The sequence below is a fragment of the Heterodontus francisci genome, chromosome 6, assembly GCF_036365525.1.
Source record: "Heterodontus francisci isolate sHetFra1 chromosome 6, sHetFra1.hap1, whole genome shotgun sequence".
Taxonomy (NCBI): domain Eukaryota; kingdom Metazoa; phylum Chordata; class Chondrichthyes; order Heterodontiformes; family Heterodontidae; genus Heterodontus; species Heterodontus francisci.
Window position 1 is genome coordinate 10,757,464 of NC_090376.1, and position 14,948 is coordinate 10,772,411.

Sequence of the window (14,948 nt, forward strand, 5' to 3'; positions counted from 1 at the left end):
GTAAATTTCCTCAGCCTCCTGTCAAGTGCCGTCTTCTGGATGAGACATTGGGATGAGACCACGTTTACCCCCTCAGGTAGACGTAAACAGATCCCATGGTACTATTTTGAAGAGGAGCAGGTATTCTGGTGAATATTTATCCCTCAATCAACATCACTAAAACAGATGATCTAATCATTATTATATAGCTGTGTGTGGGAGCTTGCTGTGCGCAAATTTGCTGCCACATTTCCTACATTACAACAGTGACTGCACTTCAAAAATACTTCGTTGGCTGTAAAGTGCTTTGGGACCATGTGAAAGGTGCAAGCTTTCATTTTTTCCTGTTAACAGATCAACTTTTTCTATTTTTCTAGATTGTTATTTAGGATCTAACACCCCCCAACCCCCCCATCTTATTTTCTCTTTTCTGATCTAGTTCAAGGCTCCAGTACAAAAGGTCAGGCTGGACATTTCCCAAGAATATTCTAAACAAAGCTTTACCCATCAGGCCTGCTCCATCACTGCTCCACATGTGATAATTCTCTGATGGATTCTCCGCCCCTCCCCCTCAGTATGAGCCCGATTACCTTGATTAAATCCATTAGCAGGGAGGATTTGAACATCCAGTCAAGCTTCACATCGTCGTTTCTGAGAAGATCGTGAAGACTTCCTCGAGAGCAGTGCTCAGTTGCGATGGCCAACACTCCACTGTCGCAGAGGAAGCCCAGAAACGGGTTCACGTTCTCGTTACGCAAATCTCTCATCTTCAAAAGCAAGAAAAACAATATGCATTACAATTAAATACAAGCGACCAGGAACAGCAACAAATTACTGCTTCAAGAAACTGATACAAGATATATGATATATATCTTGAGATATATGAGATATATATGAGATATATATACAAGATAGGTATATGGATAAAGGAGAATGATGGGGTATAGATTAAATTGTCCTTGACAGAGGACAAAGGATCGGCACAACATTGTGGGCCGAAGGGCCTGTTCTGTGCTGTATGTTCTATGTTCTATGTTCTATGTTCTATGTTCTATGTTCTAAGAGCAGATACGTCTGTTAGTGTACAGAGGGTGCACGTATGTGTATCGTGTGTCTGTGAGTGCACACAGGGTCTCATGTACCTGCAGCATACATCTGTGACCATACATAGAGTTGTATGTATTTGTAGTGTACATCCGTGAGCGTACACAGGGTTGCACATCTCTATATCATATGTCTGTAAGTGTACGGAGGATTGCACGTATCTGTATTGTATGGTCTGTGAGTGTACACAAGGAGTGCATAGCCAATAAATTCATGCAGCAGCACCTGCCAACTGGCTTCCTAAACTCCCAATATGGCTTGCAGGAAGTGCGCATACACACTTTTGACCAGAAGCAAGCTGCCCGCCATATTGGGTAAAGAAAGGATCCCTCTTGCCCCCAATACCCCGCCCCGACCTCTGACCACCACTCACTTACCTGAGGGCTGCTCCAGTGCTGTGAGAGTCAATGAGATACACATGTCTGAGATGTAAAACTAATTGTAAGGCATGGTCAACACCAGGTTAACATGGTTTTACAAAAGGGAAATGGTTTTGACAAATTTATTAGAGTTTTTTGAGGAAGTAACTAGTGGTGTAGATATGCGGGAACCAGTGGATGTAGTAGGCTTTTGATAATGTTCCACATAAGGGGCTAACACGCAACATAAGGGCACATGTTAGGGGTTAATATATTAGCATGGATATAGGATTGGTTAATGGACAGGAAGCAGTGATAAGGATTAATGGGGCATTTTCAAGTTGGCAGGCTGTAAGTAATGGAATGCTGTAAAGATCAGTGCTGGGGCCTCAGCTATTTGCAATCTATATTATTGACTTAGACAAAGAAACCAAGGGTAATGTATTTATGTTTGCTGAGGGTACAAAGCTAGGTGAGAATACAAGTTGTGAGGAGGACACAAAGAGGTTGCAAAGAGATATAGGCAGGTTAAGTGAATGGTGCCAGATGGAGTATAATGTGGGGAAGTGTGAGGTTATTCACTTTACCGTTAAGAACAGAAAAGCAGAATATTTTTTAAGAGGCATGAAACTTCTAAATAGTCATTTGGTAGTACAAAACTTGAGTGTTGCTGAAAATAGAGACATGTTGTCAAAGCTTTTCATCTTGCACTCTTCAGGGCAATCTGAAAGAATACCAATGTAAGGGAAAACACCAACTTTATACTGTATGAGAAGAGAGTGCTGATTGGTAGGCAAGTGAACTCTGATTGGTAGAGACGTTGCCATGGAGAATGCACCAGTTTACGGTGACTGACAGTTAACTGACAAGCTTTGTTTGAAATTTGAACCAGGCAGCTTGACTCTGATTGGTCAAGGCATTGCCTTGAGGAATGAACCAGCAAATGGCTGTCACTTATTTTGTTTAGCTGAAACAGGCGCAATGCGTGTACATGTTCTTTCTGTCTGTAAAGAACAGGGCCCTGTGCATTAAATATATGTAGCTTCCAGTACGTGCAAATGCACCACACTGCGAGCCCTACTGACAATCTTAAATTGGTTGTCAGTATAATTCTTAGCACACTGAGGATTATTTAGCAAATGTTGTCCAATGGCCGAATCACACCTAATGTTGGAAACTGTGTTTTGAGTTTTGCATATATTAATACACAGGGCCCAGTCAATAGCATTTTCTCATTTGGTTTATTTATTTATTTTATTTAGAGATACAGCACTGAAACAGGCCCTTCAGCCCACCAAGTCTGTGCTGACCATCAACCACCCATTTATATTAACCCTACATTCCTACCACATCCCCACCTTCCCCCACCACTATTAGGGGCAAGTTATAATGGCCAATTTACCTATCAACCTGCAAGTCTTTGGCTGTGGGAGGAAACCCGAGAACCCGGCGAAAACCCACATGGTCACAGGGAGAACTTGCAAACTCCACACAGGCAGTACCCAGAACTGAACCCGGGTTGCTGGAGCTATGAGGCTGCGGTGCTAACCACTGCGCCACTGTGCCGCCCTTATCTTATAACTAGAACAATTGATTTGCTTGTGGCCTGTGACTTGCAGCAACTACAATAACTTGTGTTTATATAGTGCCTTTAACCTCGTAGAACGTGCCACATTGCTTCACAGGAGTGTAATCAGACAAAAGTTGAGATCAAGTCAAGGAGACATTAGGACAAGTGATCAAAAGCTTGTTAAAGAAATGGGTTTTAAGGAGTGTCTTAAATGAGGAGAGAGAGGCGGAGAGGTTTAGGGAGGGAATTCCATGAGCTTAGGCCCTTGGCAGCTGAAGGCACAGCCACCAATGGCAGAGCAAAGGAAGTGGGGGATGGGCTTGAGGCCAGAATTGGAGAAGTATAGAGTTCTCCGAGAGTTGTAGAGCTGGAGGAGGTTACAGAGATAGGGAGGGGCGAGGCCATGGAAGGATTTAAACTTAAAGATAAGAATTTTAAAATTTTTGTGTATGCCTGTGTTTGAAAGGAAATTGGATGGGCACTTGAAGGAAATAAACTTGCAGAGCTACAGGGATAGGGTGGGGAAATGGGACTGACTGAATTGGAGAGCCGGCATAGACTCAATAGGCCGAATGGCCTCCTTCTGTGCTGTAAATGACTCCATGAGTCTATGCCTGGATACATGGATGTGTCCACGGATTTACCTTTTGCAGTATGTTGGTTGTAGCTTTCTGTACCTCACAGATACTTCTGGAGTCAAATTTCTTTAGCCAGACCCAATCTCCCTGTTGAAACAAGAAACATACATTTCACAGCACAAAACTCTTTCAGAGTAAACTCGAAATGAGGATAACCTCCATTATATCTGAGAAGTGAAATGAAATTCAGTGAGATGAAGTGGAGAGAAAACTAGCAAACTTATTGACTCAGTGCTAAGCACATACAACCAATTACAGTCCAGCAATCAACAAGGCCATAGCATGTTGAGCTACATAGTCAACAGGGCAGAATAAATGTCAGAGGAGGTAGTGCATCAAACTTTACAGTGCTCTAGTCAGACTGCACCTCAATACTTCATCTACTCTGGTCATCAAGAAACAAGAGAGAGATTCGTGCACTGCAAGCAGTGAGATTGGTGTGCCTGCTTCTCACTGCAGAGTCTGTCTATCCGGCTAGCCCACTCTATGCTGCACATGTAGCAGGCGCACTCTGCTCCTGCCTCCTGGCTCACATCAAGGCCATTTGGCCGCCATCATTTGCTATACATGACCATGGCACTCCCTGTACCCTCCTCCCACCCTCACCCTGACTGCAGCGCCCTTGGCAGTTGCCCACCTGTAAGGACAGTCCTGCTCAGTAGACACTTCCACATTATTTCACAGACCCGCTGGAAAGTTTCTATGGATCCCCAGGGTCCATGGACGCAAGTTTGAGAACCACTATGCTAGATTACCAAGGGTTTAAAGCAAGGTTATGCAGCATATCAATTGAGGTTAAACTGAGGATGAGGAATAGGGCCAGCCATTCATTACACCTACACCTGCCCAGTCTGTGGGATTTATCACAGGAAGTTGGAGTCATTAGAGAGCCCTTTGGCATATTGCACTTGACAGGGAATCTAGGACCTGTGTGACCAAGGCAAGGAACTGCGTATCTCCTTCTCCAATCAGATTGAAGAACATTAATGAGCCATGCAGAGTCTGAACCAGGAAGTGTAAGTTACAATATGTAGTTCAATGCCAAAGCATGTATATAGATTTTGCAATAAAGAGAGGAAAAGAAAAATGATATTGAGAGAGAAATAAAAAGACAGAAAGAAAGAGTTTAAAATACTATTTAAATCTTCTTAAATCCCCAACAATAATTCAAATGGGAAGGAATGAGACTCTACACTTGTAAAAAATGGTTTTCAGTGCCAGAGAGGTTGATCGGCAATAATTAAGACTTATCGTGCCATTAAAAATTCATTTACACTCGAATGGATAAGTTCTAACTTTTTCTGGGATGTTTAATACCCTCCAAGCTGAGTTTCTTAATGAGATGATGTTATAATGAAGTTTGTGGAGGAATAGGGCAAATCAAACAGCAAATTCCTGATTTCTGCCTTTTAACCGTAAACATGTTGCTGCTCCATTTACTCCTTCGTAATGGTAAGCGCTGTCAGCCCCATCGTGATCCTTACCGCAAAATCTGGACTAATGTCACTAACTAACTTATCACCAATGATGTGTTTTACAGTGAAATAAATATCCCGAAACAGCACTGTGAACCTCATTTAACGAACTCCTCGAGAGCAAAAAGGCTTTACCTCATATAATGCTACGTTTGAGTTCTCGTGGGTTACTGCAGTGAGACTTTTGCCAGACAGTGAGTGCCCCTGGGACTTGAGACTTTTCCGCTCAGATATGCTTCTTCCATCACTCAAATCGTCAAGATTTATTTTCTAGATTGAGAAGGAAAAAGAAACATAAACTTAAAACAAAATTTCTTAGGATGCAGGTGCCACTGGCAAGAATGGCATTTATTACCCAGCCCAAGCTGCCCTTGATAAGGTGGTGGTGAGCTGTTATCTTGAACTGCTGCAGTCCATGTGATGAAGGTGCTCTTAGAGTGCTGTTTAGTAGGGAGTTCCAGGATTTTGACCCAGGAACATCTAATATACGCCCATGTCGGGACTGTGTGCGACTCGCAGCCATATGCTGGAGACTAATCACAGACAATTCAACCATACTCCATTCCTGCACACCACCAGAGCCACGCCCAGTTAGGGGCTGTGCCCTGTTCGTGACCGCTAAGAAATTTAGTCGACCTCACAAACTCTGCCAGTGCGGGCCTTTGAGTGCATTGGACAAGAATGGCTTTCTCTGTGAATCAGACTGAAAGGAAGAGCAAAATGAAACTCCTGGAAAGCTGCCCTCATTTCACTGTAAACAGCCTCCTCGTGTATAAAGTCTAATCCTCCTGATCTTGCAGCACTGAAGCAACGTTGGAAGACCGTGACTGACTGCAGCCACCAGTGATCAACCACTTACCCTTCATCAAACGATGTGTAGAGTGTAATCATGAGCCATGTTGGTGCGGCACACTTTCACAGTCAGATTAATGTAGCTACTTCACAAGATGATGGATGCTGCAGCTTTGGAACATTGAAGTCCGATGGTATAATTATAGAGCACATTAGGAGGCCATTGGGCCCATTGTGCCAGTGCTGGCTCTTTAAAGGGGCTATTCAATTAGTCCCACTCACCTGTTCTTTCCCCGTAGCTCTCCAATTTATTTTTTCCTTTTCAACTGTATATCCAATTCCCTTTTTGAAAGTTATTATTGAATCCGTTTTCACCACCCTTTCAGGTAGTGAATTCCAGATCACCATAACGCAATGCATAAAAAAAATTACCTCTTTCCTCCTCTGTTTTTTTTATGCCACTTAACTTAAATCTACGTCCTCTGGTTACCAATCCTCCTGCCACTGGAAACAGTTTCTCCCTATTTACTAAACCCCAGTCTCAGGTATCAATGACTGGCCCAGGACATCCAAAGCTCCCAGTGTCTGAAAATAGCTATGGAGGCGATGCAGCGAGTTATTATTGTGGACCCCGAGCAACGTTTGTTCAACAAAAATACTGCTACGTGAAAAAAATATCGGGAATAGTAACATTGTGGTTAGTTATGAGAGAATAATCTGAAAGATATGAGTTCAAATCCCACCACAGCAGCTGGAGAATTTAAATTCAGTTAATTAAATAAATCTGGAATAAAAGCTAGCCTCAGTAATGGTGACCATAAAGCTATCGGATTGTAATAAAACCTCATCAGGTTCACTAATATCCTTTAGGGAAGGAAATCTGCTGTCCTTACCTGGTCTGGCTTACATGTGACTCCAGAACCACAGTAATGTGGTTGACTCTTAATTGCTGACTAAAATGGTCTAGCACGCCACTCAACTGTATTCAAGAAGGTAGCTCACCACCACATTCTTAAGGTCAATGAGGGACGGGTAATAAATGCCGAGCCTGGCAGTCTCACTCGCATCCCGTGAATGAAAATAAAACTGGCTTCTCCAAATCCAAACACATCACAGGCCTGGGCTAAATGGTTGATTACCAGGGACTTACCTCTGTTAGGCCTGTGTGTCTGAGGTTTGTCAGCTTTCCATACCACAAGGTGATCCCTGGGTCCCAATTTTTAGGCCCAGACTCTGCCAAGCGTTACTCAGACCGAGAGTAGGGGTTGCCAGCTCTGGTTGGATATATTCCTGGAGGATTCAGAGCAGGACTTCCCATCTCGCCTGGCCAAATAGCCTCTTTACCCAATTCCAATACTTTTGTGACTAATAAACAAGTGCTCAAAGAAAATAATTTTTTTTTATTCAAAGGCCCTATGATTTTTAGGAAATAAAAACAGAAAGTGCTGGAAATACTCAGCAGGTCAGTCAGCATTTGTGGAGAGAGAAGCAGAGGTAACTTTTCAGGTCAGTGACCTTTCATCAGAACTGATTTTTATCCTACGTTTGCTCTCAGCCATGTCTAAGAGATTAATCTTTAATTCCCAGAGACTCCCAGGATTATTCAGGAAACACGGAATGGGAAAAGGCCATTTAGTCCATTCAGCCAATCCCTCCATCCATTTGATCTTTTGAGGAAAAGCTTGATATAAATATTCCCTGATCCCTGAAGTCAATGAAGCAAAAGTCACAGGATCACAAGATGGATACATAGGAGGAAAGCCGTTTAGCCCATCTTGGGTTATCAGAAGGATCACATACACCTCACCCCCATCACAGGGTCCAAGGGTTTCTAAAACGATTCCAAACTTTTCAACTCTACAGCATCCTAATCCAAGAACTTCCAATTCCATTTCCAACCAGGTGTTCATCCAATTCTGATGAAGGGACTTTATCTATAATTGGCAAATAATATAGCCCAAAACTCATTATTCTCTTCCAGACATTGATGAACCTGCTACATATTCTCAGTGCTTTCTATTTCCATTTCAGATTTTCAGTATATTAATTTTTCACGTTTTCATCAAATCTACAGCACAGAAATAGATTGTTCAGCCCCACTGGCCTTTGATAACATTTACACTCAGAATCACAGAATCACAGCATCGTTACAGTGCAAAAGGAGGCTATTCAGCCCATTGTGTCTGCACTGGCTCTCTGAAAGAGCAATTCCCTCAGTTTCGTTCCCCCGCCTTCTCCCTGTAACCCTGCACATTCTTCCTTTTCATACAACTGTCTAATTCCCTTTTGAATGCTTCAATTGAACCTGCCTCCACCACGTTCTCAGGCAGCGCATTCCAGACCTTAACCACTCGCTGCGTGTCCTCGTGTCACTTTTACTTCTCTTCCCAAATACTTTAAATCTGTGCCCTCTCGTTCTCGATCCTCACATGAGTGGGACCAGTTTCTCCCTATCTACTCTGTCCAGACCTCTCATGATTTTGAATACCTCTATCAAAACACCTCTCAGCTTTCTCTTCTCCAAGGAAAACAGTCCTAACTTCTCCAATCTATCTTCTTTAGTGAAATTCCTCATCCCTGGAACCATTCTTGTAAATCTTTTCTATACTCTCTCCAATGTCCTCACGTCTTTCCTCAAGTGCAGTGCCCAGAACTGGATGCAATACTCCAGATGAGGCCGAACTACTGTCTTATACAAGTTCAATATAACTTCCTTGCTCTTATACTTTATGCCCCTATTAATAAACCCCAGGATACTGTATGCTTTATTAATTGCTCTCTCAACCTGCCCTGCCACCTTCAATGACTTATGCACATATACACCCAGGTCCCTCTGCTCCTGCACCCCCTTTAGGATTATACCCTTTATTCTATGTTGTCTCTCCATGTTCTTCCTACCAAAATGAATCGCTTCACATTTCTCTGCATTGAACTTCACCTGCCACCTGTCTGGCCATTCCACCAACTTGTCGATGTCCTTTTGGAGTTCTACTCTATCTTCCTCATAGTTCACAATGCTTCCAAGTTTTGTATCATCTGCAAACTTTGAAATTGTTCCCTGTACACCAAGGTCTAGGTCATTAATACATATCAGGAAAAGCAAGGGTCCTAACACTGACCCCTGGGGAACTCCACTGCAAACTTTCCTCCAGTCTGAGAAACATCCATTAACCATTACTCTTTGTTTCCTGTCACTCAGCTAATTCCGTATCCATGTTGCTACCATCCCTTTTATTCCATGAGCTATAAGTTTGCTCTCAAGTCTGTTGTATGGCCTTGTATCAAATGCCTTTTGAAAGTCCATGTACACCACATCAACAGCATTGCCCTCATCAACCCTCTCTGCTACCTCCTCAAAAAACTCTAGCAAGTTAGTTAAACATGATTTTCCCTTACAAAATCTGTGCTGGCTTTCCTTAATTAATCTGTGTTTGTCCAAGTGCCTATTAATTTTGTCCCGAATTGTTTTTTTCTAGAAGTTTCCCCACCATTGAAGTTAAACTGACTGGCCTGTAGCTAATGGGCTTATCTTTGCACCCTTTTTTGAACAAGGGTGTAACATTTGCAATTCTCCAGTCCTCTGGCACCACTCCTGAGTCTAAGGAAGACTGAAAAATTATAGCCAGTGCCTCCATGATTTCCACCCTCACTTCCCTCAGTATCCTTTGATGCATTTCATTCGTTCCTGGTGCCCTATCCACTTGAAGTAGAGACAGCCTATCACCCACCAACCCCCCCCCCCCCACTCCTCCCACGCTTTTTCTTCTCACCTATCAAAATATTCTTCTATTCCTTTCTCCCTCATGCGCTTATCTAGTTTCTCCTTAAATGCATCTATGCTATTCGGCTCAAATTATTGTAGTTGCAAACAAAGGTTTTTTGAACAAGGGTGTTGCGAGTTCCACATTCTCACCACTCTCTGGGTAAAGAAGTTTTTATCTCCACTAGTCATCCAAGTCACTTTGTAAGGAGTTTTTCCTATGTAAGGCAGGCAGGGTTATCTGTGTAGGATAACGATAATATTTTGCAGTTTATTATCAAATGCTTGTTCTCTTTGAGAAAGAGGTTTTGAGGTAACCTAATTCCAGTTTGCAAGATTATGATGGGAATGGATAAAATTGATGTAAACAAGTTTGTTCTTGGTGGCAAAGGGTTCATATCCCAGGACACTAAGAAGTGAGGAGTAAGAAGGGAATCAGGCAGAAGTCTTTCACTCCAACATTGATAGCGGTAGAATAACCTAACTGGGAAGGACATTGAAGCAAATAAAACAATATATTCCTGCTTCCTTCATCCTCATTATATGCACCAAAGACCCATGTCACTGTCTGCTCTTCCAATTCTTTCTCGGGACCTCCAAGTTGTAGAACTTCCTATCTCTGGTAGCCTTCTCTTCCTCTTTCAATCCAGGCTTTTTGAAACATTACAGTGACATAGAGCTGAATTTTCCCGGCTTCGTTTTTAAACGGGAGGCGGCTTAATTTCCGAGTCTGTAAACGTGAGGTGAGAGTGGTGCACCTTCCGATTCAATCATCCAGAAGGCGGCCAATTAAGAAACTGCCTCCAGGATCACCGTCCAATTAGGGATGGCAGGCGGGTTGAGGAGGCGAGAGGGCGAATCATGGGGATGTTCTGAAGGGTGGCCGGCAGGCATTAGTGTGGCTGGGGTGAGAGTGCTGCTGAAGAGAATGGCATAAAAGAGGGTGGAGCGGGATGATTTCTTGGCCCGAGCACTATCTGTGACAGCAGGTTCAATGAGATACTACTGCAATGGCGAGACTCTGCCTACAGAAGACCTCAGGCTTGCCGTTTCCTCCAGTTAATTTTCAGTTTGCATGTCACTTTCTTGTAGCTCTGACCTCCTGCTGTACTCTCGCCTTCTCTGAGTTGACAAGGTGTAGACACTGCGTGGGTCCCGTGGGCCATTGGTAAAATTCCATTGCTCTGGGAAAATGGCTGTTAATTGCTTCCTAAACAACCTTAATTGTCTTCCCGCCTCTGCTGCACGGATTGTCAACAGTGCACTCAACCAGCCCCTAGGAAAAGCACCAGGAGGCAGGAACACAACACATTGTTTTCAAATTTCCCTGGCCCCGTCCCACCTTCAAATGTACCTCCAAGTGCCTGGGAAAATTCTCTCCACAGAGTCTACAGCATAGTAACAGGCCATTTGGCCCATCTGCTCTATGCCGGTGCTCCACACAAGCCTCTTCCCACTCATCTTCATCTCAGCCTATCAGCACACTATTTCTTTCTCCATCACCATTTGCATTTCTAACATCCCCTCAAATTCCCCTAAAACCTAAGCTTTGCTTCACTTAATCACTGCTCCCTGAATGACCTCAACATTCTTCCTTTCTTCAGCCATGGGTCTGTGTTGTCACATTGATCTTGGTCCTTCACTCCAATAGGAAACTAAAACAATGGGTTCAAGGGGCATTTATAGAGAGAGGAGAGATTGAGGAATATGGCAAGAAGGCAGGTAGCTGGTCTATGAATAAGGGACAGGCTGTTAAACCTCATGAGATTTCTGCCCTGCTGCTAACCCTGGTAAAGTGAGATGAAGTAAGGTGGGAGAAATCTCGTGGGGAGCATAAACAGCACATGGACCCAGATGGGCCAAATGGACTGTTTCCGTGCTGTAAAGTCAACAGACAAAAATCTTTTCATTCTGTCCTGCACAATGAGGCAAAGCACTTTGAATGATGGGAGTTAGAGGCTAGAGAAAGACACCAACCTTCTTGCTGAGCTGTGAGTTGATGAAGGTGAGATCCTCCAGTGTCATTATGATCTTGTTTGGTCCTTTCACCATCTGTATCTGCTGGATTCGGCGCCTGAAACAATAACAATTTTAGTCTGTGTTGCTGGAAACCTGCACTGAAATGCAAGCCTAGGTTATGTGCTGCAGTCTCTGGAGTAGGGGAAGCGTTTGAACTCACTACCTTCCTACTCAGGGGCACGAAGGCTAGCAAGTAGCCAAGCTAATGCCTGTCACAAATGAAAATCTTTTAAAAATCATACCTGATGACGTAGGTAAGACCAAGTCCACACAGTGCAAGAGCAACGATTAACCCAAAAACCAAAATGACAACTGTTAACTCAACACCTGGAGAAAGAGGAGAGACATATAACAGTGATAATTAATGTACATGAAATTCCAAGACAGAGCCAATCAGTGTACCCAATAATTTCAGTCAGGGGATGAGCTGTAGCCCACCACTGGATCCACTGACTCCTAGGGCTGAATTTTGCTGGCCCCCAAGATGGCGTGATCAGAGGCGGGGGTGGTACAACAGCAGGGAGCCGTATTGGGGCAACTCCCCGATGCTTCCCTGCCACCAGCGAAATTTCTCAGCGGCGGGCAGGAGGCAAGCTGGGGTGCGGATTGGCTGCCCGCTCCATGGAGGTGGGCAATCTGATTTGCATAATTAAGGCCCTATTTAGGGTCATTAAGCAGAGTCGCCAGCATTTTGCAGGCAGCCAGAGGCTCCATGGCCCATCAAGGGGGCCATGGGCAGGAAAGCAGCAAAGCAGTGCCCACAGCCCCAATGACCCTCTCAAGGGATTTCCTCTCCAACTCTTGGTCCCCTGAATGTTTTAATTTACTTACTTGCAGGCACCCCTGAGGTCTCTGATCGGCCTCTCTTGGTGGCGCTGCTGAGGCGTCAGAGCTTCCAGCCCTGTGATTGGGCCAGCAGTATCTGGAGCCCGCCTGCCATCCTTAACTGGATGACAAGCCCGGAGGTGAGCAATTAGGAAGCAGGTTTCGGTAAAATTGCTGAGCCATTCCTACTGCCGTCAAGTGCAGACGTGGGACACCAATTTGGTTCTGACATTGGGGTCCCAAAGCCAGCGGTAAAATCAAGCCCCTAGTGTTTTCACAATCAGGGTGAGTCGCAGGTCTGTATGTCAACAAAATGGGGCTCTTCATTTTTTTAAGGGATAACCAAGACCCATTGTGGGGGGCACCATGAAGGGTAAAAACAGAAGATGAGGTATATCCGGAGATTAAAAAGAAAGAACTTACATTTCTATAGCACGTTTCACAACCTCAGGACGTCCCAAAGTGCTTTAATGCCTCTGACATGCTTTTTGAAGTATAGTCATTGTCGCAAGGTAGGGAAACATAACAAGCTCCCAAAAACAGAAATGTGATCAATGACCAGATAATTTGTTCTTGTGATATCGGTTGAGGGATAAATATTGGTCAGGGCAGGGGACAGAACGCCCCTGCTCTTCTTCCAGTTTATGCCATGGGATCTTTTAGGTCGAGCTGAGAAGGCTGGCGAGGCCTCAGTTTAACCTCTCATCCAAAAGACGGCACCTCTGACAGTGTGACAGCATTAACCTAGATTTTTGTGCTCAAGTCTCTGGAATGGGACAATCAACTGACTCAGAGACAACCATCAGGCAGCATCAAGTTTAGGCTGTGAAAGATTGAAAGACTGAGAGAGGTAAAGAGGTCCATAAGAACAAAGAACAAAGAACAAAGAAAAATTACAGCACAGGAACAGGCCCTCCGGCCCTCCAAGCCTACGCCGATCCAGATCCTCTATCTAAACATGTCGCCTATTTTCTAAGGGTCTGTATCTCTTTACTTCCTGCCCATTCATGTATCTGTCTAGATACATCTTAAAAGACGCCATCGTGCCCGTGTCTACCACCTCCGCTGGCAATGCGTTCCAGGCACGCACCACCCTCTGCGTAAAGAACTTTCCACGCATATCCCCCCTAAACTTTTCCCCTTTCACTTTGAACTCGTGTCCCCTTGTAATTGAATCCCCCACTCTGGGAAAAAGCTTCTTGCTATCCAACCTGTCTATACCTCTCATGATTTTGTACACCTCAATCAGGTCGCCCCTCAACCTCCGTCTTTCTAATGAAAATAATCCTAATCTACTCAACCTCTCTTCATAGCTAGCACCCTCCATACCAGGCAACATCCTGGTGAACCTCCTCTGCACCCTCTCCAAAGCATCCACATCCTTTTGGTAATGTGGCGACCAGAACTGCACGCAGTTTTCCAAATGTGGCCGAACCAAAGTCCTATACAACTGTAACATGACCTGCCAACTCTTGTACTCAATACCCCGTCCGATGAAGGAAAGCATGCCGTATGCCTTCTTGACCACTCTATTGACGTGCGTTGCCACCTTCAGGGAACAATGGACCTGAACACCCAAATCTCTCTGTACATCAATTTTCCCCAGGACTTTTCCTTTAACTTTAGTTTAAGAGGTAAAGAGGTCCATAACTTTAAGGTTCTGGGAAAGTTTTATTTGGCACAATTAAGGTTGAGGATTTAGGAAAACAAGAAGTTTGTCTCATTGTATATCTGGAACTTAGAAGGAATGAGCGTCTTCCTGCATCCAGAACCCAATGGACTGAAATACTCAATTAATGATGAGCCGGTGTAATGAACTGCTTTCATCCACTGTCTGCTATAACATAGGTGCAGGACACCTCTACCATCATTTATTCTCGGGTTTACTCTTTTTATCTAAGGAATCTCAACAATAAATTAAAGGATTTTTGGTTTCTGTCTGACTGCTTGATTCTCGGAGGTTAATTTTCTGAGACTCCAATCCCTCTGGTAGGAGCCCAGCTAACATATCATGCAGCACCAAAGGAGGCCATTCGGCCCATCGTGTCATACCAGCTCTCTGGAAAAGCTACCAATTGACCCCACTCCCCCTGCTCTTTCCTAATAGACCTGCAAATTCAAATATATATCCAGTTCCCTTTTGATATGTACAGGACTTGAATATTGTTAACTGAACACTGGGTAGTAAGTACATTGAAACACTTGCACTTCTCTTGTATTTCTTTTTGTTCTTAGATAGGAATGTTCTAAAGGGTTTGGAAAATAAAGCAATTAGGGCGGCACAGTGGCGCAGTGGTTAGCACCGCAGCCTCACAGCTCCAGCGACCCGGGTTCAATTCTGGGTACTGCCTGTGTGGAGTTTGCAAATTCTCCCTGTGTCTGCGTGGGTTCCCTCCGGGTGCTCCGGTTTCCTCCCACATGTCAAAG

The 14,948-nt window shown here is 44.1% G+C and overlaps 1 protein-coding gene across 1 annotated transcript in view; it reads right to left on the reverse strand.

The window, feature by feature from the left end:
• The window catches only part of gucy2f (guanylate cyclase 2F, retinal), a 72,402-nt gene that overhangs the window by 32,113 nt on the left and 25,341 nt on the right, over nucleotides 1-14,948 (reverse strand). The window contains exons 4-8 of the mRNA XM_068032771.1: nucleotides 11,939-12,023; nucleotides 11,655-11,751; nucleotides 5,261-5,395; nucleotides 3,657-3,737; nucleotides 570-746 (exon numbers count right to left, since the gene is read on the reverse strand). Coding sequence (XP_067888872.1) covers nucleotides 570-746; nucleotides 3,657-3,737; nucleotides 5,261-5,395; nucleotides 11,655-11,751; nucleotides 11,939-12,023 — 575 coding nt within the window. The remainder of the gene's footprint in view (nucleotides 1-569; nucleotides 747-3,656; nucleotides 3,738-5,260; nucleotides 5,396-11,654; nucleotides 11,752-11,938; nucleotides 12,024-14,948) is intronic.